Source organism: Sorex fumeus, unplaced genomic scaffold, assembly GCF_029834395.1.
Source record: "Sorex fumeus unplaced genomic scaffold, SorFum_2.1 ptg000025l, whole genome shotgun sequence".
NCBI classification, from domain to species: Eukaryota; Metazoa; Chordata; class Mammalia; order Eulipotyphla; family Soricidae; genus Sorex; species Sorex fumeus.
The window spans coordinates 2,516,927-2,532,004 of NW_026606082.1; the positions used below are offsets into that span (position 1 = coordinate 2,516,927).

General features: G+C 52.5%; 1 protein-coding gene across 2 annotated transcripts in view; it reads left to right on the top strand.

Moving 5' to 3' along the window:
- Positions 1 to 365: 365 nt before the first annotated feature.
- The window catches only part of GRK3 (G protein-coupled receptor kinase 3), a 159,003-nt gene continuing 144,290 nt past the window's right edge, over positions 366 to 15,078 (top strand). For both annotated transcript variants that reach the window (XM_056114452.1, XM_056114453.1), the window contains exon 1: positions 366 to 562. In XM_056114452.1, the coding sequence (XP_055970427.1) occupies positions 450 to 562 (113 nt within the window). In that variant the 5' untranslated portion in view covers positions 366 to 449. The remainder of the gene's footprint in view (positions 563 to 15,078) is intronic.

Consider the following 15,078-nt stretch of genomic DNA (forward strand, 5'->3'; position numbering starts at 1 on the left):
CCAGGAGCCAGAGACCCTCCTCGGGTGGGTGGGTGGTCCCCGGGGTGTGTGTGTGTGCGCGCGCGGGGGTTGCAAAGCGACCGAGTCCAGGGAGCCAGAGACCCTCCTCGGGTGGGTGGTCCCGGTGTGGGGGTGGGGGGGCAGGTAGGCGTGTGCGCCTCGGACACGGCCTCTCCGGGCCCCGCGGCCGAGCGAGCCGGGGGGAGGAAGAGTCCCGGCGGGCGGCCAGCCCTGGGGGCGGGCGGGGGTGGACGGTGGACGGTGGACGGCGGGCGCGGGCGGGCGGGCGGGCGCGCGCGGGGCGCGGCGGCGGCGCGTGCGCGGGCGCGGCGGGGGCGCGCGCGGGGGGCGCGGGCCGAGCGGCGGCGGCGGCGGCGGCGGCGGCGGCGGCGGTCAGCGCGTCCGTCCCGTGCCGGTGCCCGGCAGCCGCCGCCGCCGCCGCTCGCAACATGGCGGACCTGGAGGCCGTGCTGGCCGATGTCAGCTACCTGATGGCCATGGAGAAGAGCAAGGCCACGCCGGCCGCGCGCGCCAGCAAGAAGATCGTCCTGCCCGAGCCCAGGTACCGGCCCGCGCCGTCGGCGCCCGACCGCGCGCGCACCCGCACCCGCACCCACGCGCGGCCGGACCCCGCCGCCCACCCGCCGCCCACCCGCCGCCCGCTCTCGCCCCCGGCTGGAGCCGCCCGAGCCCCGCGCGGGGGACCCGGGGGGATGCTGGTGCGCGGGGACCGGCCGGCCCGCTCCGTGCGCGCCGCGACCGTCTCCCCGGGGGTCCTTGTCCCCCCGCCCCCCACCCCACCCCACGCCCCCGATCCCCCGGGGGGTCTCCCTCGATCCGGTCCCCCCTTCCCCCACTCGCCCCCCCAGCTCTGGGCTCTCTGCCCCCTTGCAGCCCCCGCCCCGTGGTGGTGGTGGGGGGTGGGGGTCCCCACTCCCCGCTCCAGCCCGAGTGAGTTTTGGCTGCTGCCCCTTCGCAGCTCCATCCTCTCGCCCGCCCCGGGTGCCAGGGACTCAGAAAACTGCCTTTCCAAGTGCTCCTTCGCGCTGTCCCATCACCCCAGCCCGGCCAGCTTCCTGCCGCCGGTCCCGCTTGCTTTCTTCCTTTCCTCCCGGTCCCGCGGGATCTTGGACCACCCACCCAGGTTTTCAGTTTGGGGCTATTCGCCGGCTCCCCTCCACTTGCTGCTCTGCTGGAAGCACTTGCTGGGGACGAGGTGGAAACCGGAGTCGCTCTCGCTCGGCTCCCTCCGAAGCTGCCTGCTGCGAGGGATGTCCTGAGGGATGTTGCGGGGACTCCACAAGGGATGTTAGGGATGTTGCGGGGACTCCGCAAGGGAATGGTACAGCCCCAGGATGGGCCTGGGCTGAGTTAACAAGGGGGCTTATCTCCGGCCAGGCCAAGTTGGAATCTGTTGGTGGTGGTGTTGTTGTTTGGGGGCTGCGCCTGGTGGTGCTCAGGGCTGACTCCTGGCTCAGAGCTCCGGGATCACATCACTCCGGCTGGGAGGGCCGGAGCGACCTTAGGAGCTGCTGGGGATGGTACCCAGGTCAGCCCGTGCCAGACAGGAACCCTACCCGCCCCACCATCACTCTGCTCCCATGGTTTCCTCTTGACAAATGAGTCAAGAGAAGATTCTGGCCCCTCTTATTCGGAGGTTCCCGGGAAAGGCATTCGTGGGATTAATAGTGACTTTCAAGAAGTCTATCAAAGCAGGTTGGGGTTTTAAGTTTGTGGCCCGTCTTTCAGTTCTAAGTACCACCACCATGGGGTTATAGAGGAAGGCTTGGCTCTCGGATGCCAGCCAGCTCAGAGATGGCATCTTTGACACACACAAAAAATGAGGGTGTCTTTGGCGCCCTTCCGTTGTGTCGAATACTGGAAGCTATCGGGATTCTGTCCTCGGTGTGCACGTCCTTCTTCCATCCCTGCACACAGGCAAGAGGTTACCTTGATGGAAGGGAAAGGAAACCGTTGCTACTGAGGGATTGTTCCTTCAGGCCTGTTCACCAGCCCCACACTATGGAACCCTTCAGTCCCCCCCGGGAGTTATTGGTGGCGAGCGTCTGGGTTATGTTAGAAGAGTCCTGTTTGCTAGGTGTTTAGTTGACTTTCTGACCCCTTTTTAGCCCGGGCAACGTGTTGGTTCCACAGGGGCGTGCTCTCAGATTAGCAATGCCAAGTGGCGAAAACCAGGGAAGAGGGCAGCCTTGGGAGTCTGTGAGATGAGCCTGTCATCTCTGAAGGTCACGGAAGAGCAAGCGCTTTTCAAAACTAGAATAGGAAGCGAGAGATATCCCCCCTCCCCCAAGACAGCCCCCCATATTGAACTCGAATTTCATTTTTCAAAAGATGGAATTTCTATATCTCTGGTCATAAAATGCTTAATTCCTTGAAGTCCTACCTTCCTCTTCTTTCTAATGGGCTGGGAGCCCCTCAATAGAGTCCCCTTTCGTAATACCAAGAGATCTCAATTCATACGCTTTGTGGGGAGGTGGAATATAGGATCTATATATTCTCATATGTAGATTATATACGCTATCATCTAAGTCGCGTTTTTAGAATTTGCTATTACTAAAATTAGGAACTTCTGTTCTTTTATTTTTTTTTCCTCCTTGGTGTTTTGAACTTTAAGTGACTTCTGCTTTTTTGGTAACCCTCTTAACATGCTGTGTGCTTGGGGTAGTCACTTCCTTGTAGGAATGCCTTTGTTTTTTTGCTGGTGTTCTCTGGTGATGCCTTCTTTTAGGGCAGAACTGGTGACTGCCAACCCATTTCTCATGGCACTTTAGAATTGAGAAATATCAACAGGAGAGTAATTTTAGGAAATGACTCTTTGGTAATTGTTACTCTGTTGCTATTTTTTAAATAGACTCTTGAGTGAGGCCATTGAAAGCTCCAGGGATTTTAATCTGTTTTGTTATCTCTCCCAAAGGCTGTGCCTTAAATTTTGTAATGTGCCGGGTTTACAGTGTAACGGACACACCAGGTGTCCTAACCCTGTTATCATGGAGATTATCACGATCCCCTCCCCTCAAAAAAATCTTGAAATTTTTCTGAACCTCTGGAAGAATGTCCTACTTGCTTGATTTTAGGGAAGGGGTGGCAGGCTGGGGGAGGGGGGCAGTGGATTCTAGAGATTTGGTGAGTTAATTCCCTTTTCACAGGCCCCACAGAACAGCGAACATATTTTCACTGTTAACGGTTAAGGGTACCAGCCAAATGTTTTGTGATAAGAGTTTTATTTCAGCTTCATTTCGGAGCAAACCATGTGATCGCCAGTCGTTTCTATCCTGCAGGAAGATGTTTAGATTTATATGTTTAGTATCTAAATAAGAAGCGTGCAACTTGCCTGTGGCCTGACTCTCCTTCCTCTTTATTTTCAGCGACTTAGTTGGAGTCTCTGTGCCTCTTTATTTTAGCAACTTTGCCTTTTCCATCTTTTTTTTTTTTTTAAGCAGAAAAGCAATGGAACTGAATGATATCTAGCGAATCCACTGCAACGTCTGGGTATGCTGTCCCTTGCCTATTATGGGAGCATCTCAGAAAATGGAACATTCTGCCTGGGGGAGATTTTGCTTCTCCTGAGATAGCAAGAGGCAACCGTTTCGTTCTGTTGACACATTATTCAATTAATGAACCAATGAGCGTAAATCCGATAAAAGCCGGCTGTTTGTTCAAATTATATCACTGCTTCAGTTTGCCAAAACATTTGTTGAGCTAATGTGGCTGGTAATGGGATCTGCTGGGAATAATAGTAGCCTAAGAACCCCCCCTTCAGCCCCCCACTCCCGCTTCCCCCTCCACCCCCATTGACTGCATCAGAGCCCCAGGGGCCAGTGGGCACAGCTCAGGGGGGGAGAGGACATGTCCAGCCTGGGTGATGCCCTGAGTTCGAACCCCAGCACCAAATTCGAAAGAGAGAGGGGGAGTCTCAAAGAAGAGAAAATGGAATTGACTCGAACTAAGTGACAGTTGCCACAGCAGAGAATCCACCCGATTTAAATAAGGAAGTTGACATGAAAATAATAATAATAACAATAGCAACAACAAAGGGGCTGGAGCGATAGTACAGTGGGTGGGGCACTTGCCTTACACGCAGCTGACTCAGGTTCAGCCCCTGGCATCCCAGATGATCCCTTGAGCCCACCAGGAGTGATTCCTGAGTGCACAGCCAGGAGTTAACCCCAGAGCACCACCAGTTAGGGCCCCCAACTCCACCCAAATCAATCAATCAATAAGAATAAAGGGCCAGGGAGATAGCCCAAGAGGCTAGAGCACCGACTGGACATGCAGGAGTCCCAGGTTTGTCATCACAAGGTCCCCTGAGCACTGAGTCAGGAGTAGCCTCTGAGCACCACTGTTTTGACCCTCTTCCCCAAACAAACAAACACATAAAGAGCCCAGGCCACAGGAACCTACAGGCTGTGCTGGCGAGTTAGTTGTTCTGTGCCGTGTTCGCAAGGAAAGGCTTGCTGAGCCCCAGGATATGGCTCGAGGGGCCGCCCGTGGGCCTCGCATGTCCAGGGCCACCCTGGCTTCCGTTCCTGAGCTCTGCCTGCTCCCTGGCCCCGGCTCTCTGTTGCATGTGGCCCCCTCTCCAATGGGAAAATAAGAAATGCTTTTGTCTAATGTGGCTGAATTCATAGGCTCAGGTCTGCACGACAGTGTTTATACTTTGGCATCTAATAATATTCAATTGACTTGTCATCTCTTGTAGATTGAGGCTGAGGGCCACGAACGTGTCTCTGTCTTCCCTCCTCTCTGCCTATTGGGCACTGAAAATTTTGGATCACGATTCACAATGTATGGCCTTTCAGAGTTTTCATATAATATGAGAGGAGGTTGGAAAGCAACATTTTTGAGATTTTTGATAATGCTCCAGGAGCACTTAGACGGTCCTGATGGGGCATTTGTTCAGGGCATGGCATAGAGCCATATCTATAAGCTTGGAGATGCAGTGACAGGCCCAGTCACAGTCCTGCCTATGGGCCCACCGTCCATAACACACACGTGTACTCAGGGCTTTCGCCAGGGAAGATGTCTTCAGTAAAGAGCAGTTACCTGAAGGACCCACGTAATATACCTAGAAGCCGCATTTCGGGTGGCATTTCTTTGTTTCCTATTCCAGAGAACACGTCTGCTGAGTTGGTTTCCAGTAACTCAGGCCCTCAGAAGAGCTGTCTAACCAAGATCCGTTTAGCAGGGGGGGAGTTTGCCTCTTTGTATTTGTAAAACTCCTGGATGTAATTGATTCAGCCAACTCAGTTTTCTTCTCTGGTGGAAATAGAGTTGATTTAGCAATATCTCTCCGATTTCCTTCCAATAAGTGAGTGGTTGGTCGGTAAATATTCCTTTCTGGGGCCCAGGTGACAGTACAGCTGGTTGGGTATTATTTACCTTACTTGGGGCTGACCTGAATTAGATCTTCAGCATCTCGTAAAGTCCCTTGAGCGCCGCCAGCAGTGATTTCTGAGTGCAGAGCCAGGAGTAACCCCTGCATCTCCAGGGGTAGCCCCCCAAGCAAACAGAAATAGTTTTCTCTGTTTAGGAGGGGGTCATCTCTGCCTGTGCTCTTCCACACCTCCAGCCTCACTTTGGACAGAAAACCCAACGTTGGAAGAATGAATCCATTAGTGTGTAGGAAGAAAGGGAGCTCTGCAAAGTCAGGGCGTTCGTTCGTGCTTCTTTTCACCATGATTCACTTTCAAAATGCAGTTTCTTTTGACCGTCCAGGTTCAAAGCCCTTCTTGGTCACAGTTCATTTGTGCCAAGACCTAAAGATGCGTGTGCTCAGGAGTTGTCCGTTCTTAGAAACGGACGTTTCGTGCAGCAGTCCCTTTTTGGTCCGCCCGTCTGCCCGAGTCAAGCACTGGGGTAGGCTTTGAAGTGAGGGCCCAGGAGAGTTCTTCCAGGTATTGGCAAAGCCTGGCTTTTCGCCAGTGCTTGCCGTTGGCTCGGCACGTTCTTAGAAACGGCCCCTTCTGCGTGCCTCTCAGACACGGCTCTGCCAGGCGTTTGTCTCCGCCAGGAGAGGACGAGTTACTGTGTCAGGTGTGGGGATGTGAAGGGAGGAAGCAGATTCGCTTTGGCCTGAGATCAGCCTGGTGAGGGGGGCCAAAGGCTGAACCCCCCCACCCACCATCTAATAATGTAATAACTCCCAGGGATCAAGAGGTTACCCCCATGCCAGGCCTGGAAAGGGCAGCTGTAAGCACCAGCAGGCCCTCGGCTCAGCGGATCTGTCCCACGCTGCAGACCGAACAGGTGCTTAGCAGCAGTTCAGGAACTCAGCTCAGGGGAGAGCGGGGAGCCATCTGGCCCCCTTCAAACTCTGCCCTCCCCGAGCAGGGCAGCTCCCTGCCCCTGCCCTGCCCAGCCTTCTTGCCGAATGGAGGAGCCGGTGGACCCCACTGTGCTGTGAGGCCTGGGAGAAGCAGCCACACACACTTTGTGACCCCCACAATGCTACTTTGCAGGCTCTCTCTCTCTCTCTCTCTCTCTCTCTCTCTCTCTCTCTCTCTCTCTCTCTCCCTCCCTCCCTCCCTCCATCAGCGAGTGACTCCTGCAGCATCTAACCATCAGGACCTTCCTCCTAGGCGGAAAGAGAGCAGCTATTCCTCGGGGCCCTGTGAGAATGGTAATTATGACTAAGTGGATCTGCAGAGTACTCCCATTTCCCCCGGAGGAGTGGGGGTTAACTGTCTGTTCAGGTTAACACCAGAGCGTAAGCGCGTGGCTTGCTGTTCAGGAGAGTTTGCAAGGACTGTGCAAATCTGCCCCCCCTGCTCACTCCTGGCCTCCAAACAGCATTTCAAAAAATATTTCCATTTTGGTTTTTTGGTTCCACACCTGGCCGTACTCTGCTCACGATAGGGGAACCCTCTGGGGGGGCGTACCCCGGCTTGAACTCCTGCTTGGACACCGGCAAGGCAAGCGCCCTACCTCCAGTGTAGTATCGCCTCCTGCAGCATTTTTTTTTTCTTTTTGGGTTACACCCGGCGATGCTCAGAGGTTCCTCTTGGCTCATGCACTCAGGAATTACTCGTGCTTGGGGAACCATATGGGATCCTGGGAATCGAACCTGGGTGGGCCGGGTGCAAGGCAAACGCCCTGTCGGCCGGGCTATCTCTCCAGCCCCTCATGCAGCATTTCTACCTGTGTTGTTATCCAGAAAATCAAACATGCCGCTTCCCTACCTCCTTGGGGTGTGAAACTTCCCTTTCTGAGAGCTGGGTGAAAGAGGCAGGCAACGTTCCAGGCTTTATTGGCAACAGAAATCGCCCTCTTCCAGTTTTCCCTTGGTTCACATAAGTATGTATTTGGAGGCGGCTGTGGGTGAGCTGTGCTTGGGGGGAGGGCCAAGGTGGTTTTGCTGTCCTTATCCCGCGGAGGTTGGCAGTGGGGGAAATGGAAATGATGGACTTGGCCACTTTCACTTTGGGCCCGGGAAGTCCTTTGCGTGCTAAGTCATTTGTATGCTAATGAGCCCCCGCACATTAGCATATCCCCGCCCCCTTCTCTTTCTTTTGTCGTTGGCTGGGACTTAGAGCTCCAGGGTCTAAAAAAACAGTTTTCAGGTCACAGGAGAGGCATTGGATCCCTATGACCTGAAAAAAAATTTTTTTTCTAACTTGGGGAGATATTCTTCTGGGGCTGTTTGTATTTCAGCTTCCCGGTGGGGCATGAGCATCGTGCAAATCTTTCTCCTTGGAACATTACAGAAAAAGCCCATTTTGAGAGAATATGGTGAAAATTGCCTTTGCTCTTTCCATGCTTTGTGTCTGGTGATTTCTGATAGTCGGCGTGGGCTCTTGTTTGCTCTCATTTCCTTTTCCTGGGTCCTGGGAACAGGAAAAGGGGACAGTGTCGACCAGCTGTCAGGGCTCCTTTCAAATTCTCCTAGGCACTTCCAGCCCCCACCTGCTATATTGTCATGAAAAAGAAAGTTCTAGATTAAGAACAAGGAAGTAAGGAACCTAGTCCACTGGCAATTTGCCTGGAGCTCTCAGTAAGGCACTTAAATCCCATGTTTGGCATTTCTCATCACAAAATGTCCCACTTTAAAAATCTCTCTCTCGGGGCTGGAGCAATAGCACAGCGGGCAGGGCGTTTGCCTTGCACGTGGACAATCCGGGTTCGAGTCCCAGCATCCCATATGGTCCCCTGAGCACCGCCAGGAGTAATTCCCGAGATTCCTGAGTGCAGAGCCAGGAGTAACCCCTGTGCATCGCCAGGTGTGACCCAAAAAGAAAAAAAATCTCTCTCTTTCTCTCTCTTTCTCTCTCTCTCTCTCTCTCTCTCTCTCTCTCTCTCTCTCTCTCTCTCTCTCTCTCCTTTTGGGCCACACCTGGCAATGTTCAGGGGTTACTTCTGGTTCTGTACTCGGGAATCACTCCTGGCTATGCTCCGGGGCTCGTATGGGATGCTGGGGATGGAACCCTGGCGGGCCAATGTGCAAGGCAGATGCCCTGCCTGCTGCACTGTCGTTCCAGTCCCCCAAATCTCTGTCTTGTGAGCATTTCCTGTTCATGTATTTATGAGGGGTAGAGGACGTTAAGCAAGACAACAGATCCAGATAACTGGGAAGATGGGAAGGAGCGCTGCAAGATACGCTGTGGGGCCGGGCCAATGGCTCGCAGGGCCGCAGCACATGCCTTTCGTGCTGGAGATGTGAGTTTGATCCCTGGCACTGCGCAATCCCCTCCAAGCGCTGCCAAGAGTGGCTTCAAAGTGAACAAACAAAGAAGGCATCCTATCACTTGAATTTGCACTCTGGGGCTTGCTATGCAGGCAGAGATGGAAAATCCTGAAAACCTGTCTCACTGGGCTAGAGAGACCGGCCAGGGGTTAGTTAGGTGCTTGCCCTGCACGGGGCCACCCCTGGTTCCATCGTTCGTACCATGTATGATCTCCCCCTTAGCACTGCCAGGAGTGGCCGCAGGGCTCAGAGCCAGGAGTCAGCCCTGAGTGCTGATGGGTGTGGCTCCCCCAAACCCAGAAACCCAAACCGAACAGGGCAGAAAACTTGTCACTCGGCAGAGGGAAGGCCACGAAGATGTGGGGCAGAAACCCCTTGAATCCTGAGGCTGGGGAGGTCCACTTCCGGTGCAGGACTTCTGCCAAGTTGGATTTTTGACACTGAGATCCAGAAGTAGGCTAATTTCCTAGATTTCTCCTCGTTTTCTTCCCTCGACCTGTTCACCGGGCACTGTTGAGGCTAGAGCCTGCCGCTGGGGGCTCCCAGGGTCCTTCCCTTCCATCCCCTTTCCCTGCCTGCCTTCTGTCTGTCACCCATGTGCCCGTCCACCCCGCTCAGGGCTATCAGGAGGGCTGACTCATCCCTTAGCACTCTTTGCTTCGGTAGAACGAACCAGAAATGATCATCTAAAAGCAGCCGGCTTCAGCGTACTGTACCAAAGGTGACGTTCGTTCTTGTTTCACTCAGACGGGGACCCTTTGTGTCCCGGTGAGACGGAATTGCAGTGGCTGGTGTTCAGGAAAGACAGGGTGGACCCTTGGGTCCCGTTAGGCCCTGGCGTGGTGACTTGCCCTGTCTGATACCCAGCTGCGGGTGTCTCTGAGGGACAGCTGCGTGCCAGTGCTAGGAAGCTCGCTGAGAATCCTTGTGTGCCCACTCTTGCTGTCCTTCTGCGGTAATCATGCAAAGCAAGTTGGGCCCCTTTCAAGTGGGAGCCAGTTCTTGAGCTATTTGAAGGTGGTGTCCTCGTTGAGCCTGCAGTGGCTTTTGTAAGACCCAGGTTCTAGATCCTTCCTCACAGTCACATTCTCCCCCCCCGCGCTGTTCTATTTGGGGGGCCCATACGCTGTGGTGCTCAGCTCATTCCTGGCTCTGTCTTCAGGGTTCACTCCTGGCAGTGCACGGACAGCCATAGGACTTCCCAGAGATCGAACCTGGCTTGATCATGTGAAGGCAAACTATCTCTCTGTCCCGTCATGTCTGTGCACACGCGAACAGGGCCTGGCTATGAATATTAAAATCGGTAACAACTGAAAAGATGCTCATAACATTTACCAAACTTAATTTATCAATGGAAAAGCTGGTAATAAATTCTACGTCCGGTGTAGAATTCTGTTTCAAGGACATGATATACCCTCTTAGGTTCCCTTAAAGGCAGAAAGGTTTTCTTTTTTTTTTTATATTTAATTAAAAAAATTTTTTTTAGTTGAATCACCTTGAGAAACACAGTTACAAAAGCTGTTCATGATCAGGTTTTAGTCACACACTGTTCCACCGACCATTCCTCCACCAGTGCACGTTTCCCACCACCGGTGTCCTCAGTTTCCCTCTTGCCATCTTCCCTCTGCCCTACAACCCCCCAGTCTGCTTCTGTGGCAGGCACTTTCCTTCTCTCTCTCTCTCTCTCTCTCTCTCTCTCTCTCTTTCTCTCTCTCTCTCTCCCTCCTTTTGGGCACTGTGGTTTGCAATACAGAGACTGAGAGGCCGTCGTGTTTGGTTCTTCACCCTCTTGTCAGCACGCATCTCCCATCCAGAGCGATCCCTTGCAGAAGGGAGAAAGTTTTTGATGGCTCGCAGGATTTAAAATTCATGAAACCTATTTATTAGGTGAGGCCTGTTTCCCTTAGTGAGTATTTGGAAGCTCCGTGTGGGTTCCTTAACGTATGGTGACAAAGTGACAGAAACTGCCGTTAGCTGAGTGCTAAGTAAGCACTAGGAATTGTGGGATAAAATATTTTAGGAAGAAAGTGAGCTTGAATGATGCTGAAAAATCGATTCAATTATGTTAAAGAAGAAAAGTCGTGAGGATTTCCTGGAGGCATGTTTCCTGGACAAAGGTCTTAGAAATCCAGGGGCTGGAGACATAGTAAGTGGGGGAAGGCAGTTGCCTCACTTGGGCCAAATGCAGTTCATTCCCCAGCATTGCCTGGGGTCCCCCGAGCACTGCCAGGAGTGACCCCTGGATACAGATAGAGAAATAGCCCTCGAATGCCACCAGGTCTGACCCCAAAACCAAACCAAACAAACACCAGCTGTATTTTCAGGTTGTTCCTTCTTTTTTTTTTTTTCCTTCTGTATTTGTATGCTTTTGATAAAGGTTCCAATTTTTAAAAAAAAGAACTGAAGTTACACGGAAGGCATTCACACAGCTTTTCAATCCTGCAAACTTTCATTTTGTACCGTGACTATCTAAGGCTGATCTTTTCTAACTGTATCTTCTTTTAGAAAGAGAAGCTTTTTGCTCATCGATGGTGGTGGTGGTGGTTGGGGGTGGAGTGTGGGGGCCTCTGTTCCATTTGGAAATGGAACTGCTCCTAACAGGAAGTTTCTGGAACTGAAATACACAGCTCTCGTGGGTCCGACTGTTTTTCAGTGACACGGTTTCTCTCCCGTTAGGATCACGAACCCTTACCTGGAGGGGAATTATGCAGTGAGTCTTGTCACCACCACATCTGTTCCAGGAGAAACTCAAGTCTGTCTGCTGGTCCATGGGCTGTATTGAACCTGCTCCCTTTGGGGCAGTGTCGGTGGCAGTGGAGGGAAACTGAGGCTTCATGAGCAATGTGAGGACAGTGTGTCTTGTCCGGGATGGCAGTTTCTAAGTGTTAGATGAGGATCCACTGGGGTTGCTGAGGAGTGCACAGAGATGCAGACAGAGCTTCTCTGGTCGGGCTTTTGTTGGGGTTAATCATTTGGCGGATGGCTATTTTTAATTCCATGTGGAAAAAGGCTGAAGTGTTTTTATGTTCCCGTCCTTTGAAATGACCTGCTTGCTGAGACATAGGGGTTTCAAATTTAAAACAAGTTTTTAAAAAGTTGCTCCGAAAGCAAAAATTAAAAAAAATCTGGCCATTTCATACTGGAAAAATGGAATGAGGTGACTGGTTGGGACTTCTTTGAATGCTCTGAGAGCATTCTGCAAAGCTTTGTGGATCAAGGCTGTCTAGGTGAGGGACCCAGGTGGCAGGACCAGAGAGGAGGAAGGGCACAGGAGGAATTCCAGTGATTCTAATCTGCGAAAGTATTTTTATTTTTATTTTTGGCCATCCCAGTGGTGCCCAGGGCTTACTCCTGCCTCTGTGTGCCTGGCAGTGCTCGGGGGATTATATGAGGTGCTGGGGATTGAACCAGGGTCAGCCGTGTGCAAAGCAACCCACTCGCAGTACCATCTGCCCAGCCCCTCCATCTCCCTAGGAAACCTTCTTCAGAACTGAGTATTGACATGACCACCCCGAGGCTCAATTTGTTGAAGTTGACATTCATATCTGCGGGTGGATAGATGCTCGTTTGTTCAGCCCGGCGACATCCGCTAGTTGATTTTGTATTTAGGGGCTGGGCTTGAATTTCAAGTAAGAAACCCCACTTGTCATCGGAGATAGTGTATCACTTCCTGCCTCCCCTCTTCAGCTGTCGAAACGGGATTGTTATCTCTTACGGAACATCTCTCTCATTTTTAAACTGACCCCTGTCAGCCTTCTGCCTGACCAACCCACTTCCTTCTCAGAGCCCTTCCTAAGCTTCTCGAGGGGAAGTTAAGAGACCCTGTTTTTAATTTTTGGTTTTGTTTAATTTTTGGGAACCACACTCTGTGGTGCTCAGGAATCACCCCTCGCAGTGCTCAGGAACCATACTGGGTCTTGGGGTTCAAATTCAGGTTGGCCAAGTGCTAGGTAAGCGCCTTATCCATTTACCCTGATTCCAGCCCCTACAGACACTTTTATTTACTTATTTTTGCTTTTTGGGTCACACCCAGTGATGCCCAGGGGTTCCTCCTGGCTCTGCGCTCAGGAATTACCCCTGGCGGTGCTTTGGAGACCATATGGGATGCCGGGGATTGAACCTGGGTCGGCCGCGTGCAAGGCAAACGCCCTACCCGCTGTGCTATTGCTCCAACCCTGCAAGAGACTCTTGCAACCATGGACATGCAGTGGGTAAGTCAGGAAAACCTCTTGCAGATCACATTTGTGATTAGGTGCTGACTCTCCAGTGGCCTCGATGTCCACCTCTGGGTGACCAGTTGTATCTCGTTCACTGCGCTCCTGCACAGAGCCAGAGCTGGTGCCGCAGAGCCGGGCGCGGCCCCCAGTCTGAAGGATTTACTTGGACAAGTCTAACCCTCCTCCTTGGATCCCTTTCTGAAGCCGCATCCCTGTCCCCGGCTGATGCATTGTGTGGATGGGGGACACTTGAGGTGATGGGCCATGGGTGGTGTCTGACAGCTGGCCTTCCCACGCTGCCGCCTTTGCCACCCTCCTGGTGGGCACGGCCTCCCTGGCTTGGATCATAGAGTCATCCGTGATCCGAGCCAGCTGGCCCGGGAGCTGTGGCATGTCTCTGCCCTTTGTGTTATGTGTTGATTGAAACACGTTTTATTTCTCACAGGGAAGGCTATAACCCCGCCACCCCTGTTGTTTTCAGCCTTGTGGAGTCAGCTTCAAACCATTGCTCATGGTCCCCGATTTAGAAGAGGGAGGTTCAGATTCAAAGAGAAGTTAATTGTTCACAGTCGAGCCTCAGTCCCAATTCTGTGCGTTTTAAAAGACACCTGTGGAGTATCGTTTTCCCTTTGAATCTTCTGAAAAAAGAAGGGTTTGGGCTCTGGGTCAAGGAGTGTTGCCCATTTTCCCTTGTTCTGGCTGTTTGCCATCAGATTGTCTTCCTTTGGGAGAGTTACCCGCGACAGGGATCAAACCCCATGCTTTGGGGGCGCTCATATAACTTCACCAGAGACTCTGATTTAATAACAAACTTAGGGAAAATTCACTCTGGCCCACGAAGGATTTTGTACATTAAACTCCATCATCTTGGGCCGGAGCAATAGCCCAGCGGGTAGGGTGTTTGCCTTGCACGCAGCCGACCCGGGTTCGGTCCCTGGTATCCCGTATGGTCCCCCGAGCACTGCCAGGAGTAATTCCTGAGTGCAAAGCCAGGAGCAACCCCTGAGCATCGCTGGGTGTGCACGGAGTGTGCACCCCAAAAGCAAAACAAGCAAGCAAACGAAAAAACCTTCATCATCTTGTCAGCGATGCTTTCTGAATTGTCCCTGAAAATGAAGGAAGCAGCTTGCCGTGTCTCCCCTTCCCATGGGGTGGCGGCTGCCCTGCTGGTGGGTTGGAGTCTTCTCTGTCATGGAACCCATCCCTGGCCCGTTGTGACCGGCCCGTTGCCAATCCGAGCAGTGTCCAGCCTTTCCTTGTCAGCAACAGTGAGTCTCGACCTTCTGACTGTACCATCGTGCACGAGGCCATGATTTACCCCCCATCTCACACACACAATTGCCCCAAATCACACGCGCTGCTGCAGTGAACCTGCTGACCCTAGGATCTCGGGGCTACATGGGAGCCTTCCCGTGGGGGAGGTGTCCAGAGTGAGCCAGATACAGATGGACTGGATGAGGCTGGATTATGTGTAAGGATGGAGCAATCTCCAAAGGAATGTCAGACTTGGTCCCCAAGTCCTCATGGGTTTTTGTTTAGTTTTTGAGGGACTTGCTTTTTTTCGTTTGTTCTTTTAATTAATTAATGAATTTACTTTTGCTCTTTGGGTCACACCCAGCGATGTTCAGGGGTCACTCCTGGCTTTGCACTCAGGAACTACTCCTGGCGGTGCTCAGGGGACCATATAGGATGCTGGGAATTGAACCCGGGTTGGCCACATGCAAGGCAAACGCCCTACCTGCTGTACTGTCACTCCAAACCCCGAATTTATTTTTTGTAAATTTTTTTTTTAAATAAATCACCATGAGATACAGTTACAGACTTACAAACTTTCGCGATTACGTTTCAGTCATGCAGTGATCGAGCACCCCTCCCTCCACCAGTGCCCATTCTCCACCACCACTGTTCCCAGTATCCCTCCCGCCACCCCCCACCCCTTCCCACCCCCTGCCTCTGTGGCAGGCACATTCCCTCTTACTCTGTCTCTCTGAGTCTTATGGTTTGTAATATGGGTACTAAGCAGCCATTATGTTTGGTCCATAGTCTACTTTCAGCACGCATCTCCCATCCCGAGTAAGTGGAGGGACTTTTTTTTTTTTTTTTTCGCTTTTTGGGTCACACCGGCGATGCACAGGGTTTACTCCTGGCTCTGCACTCAGG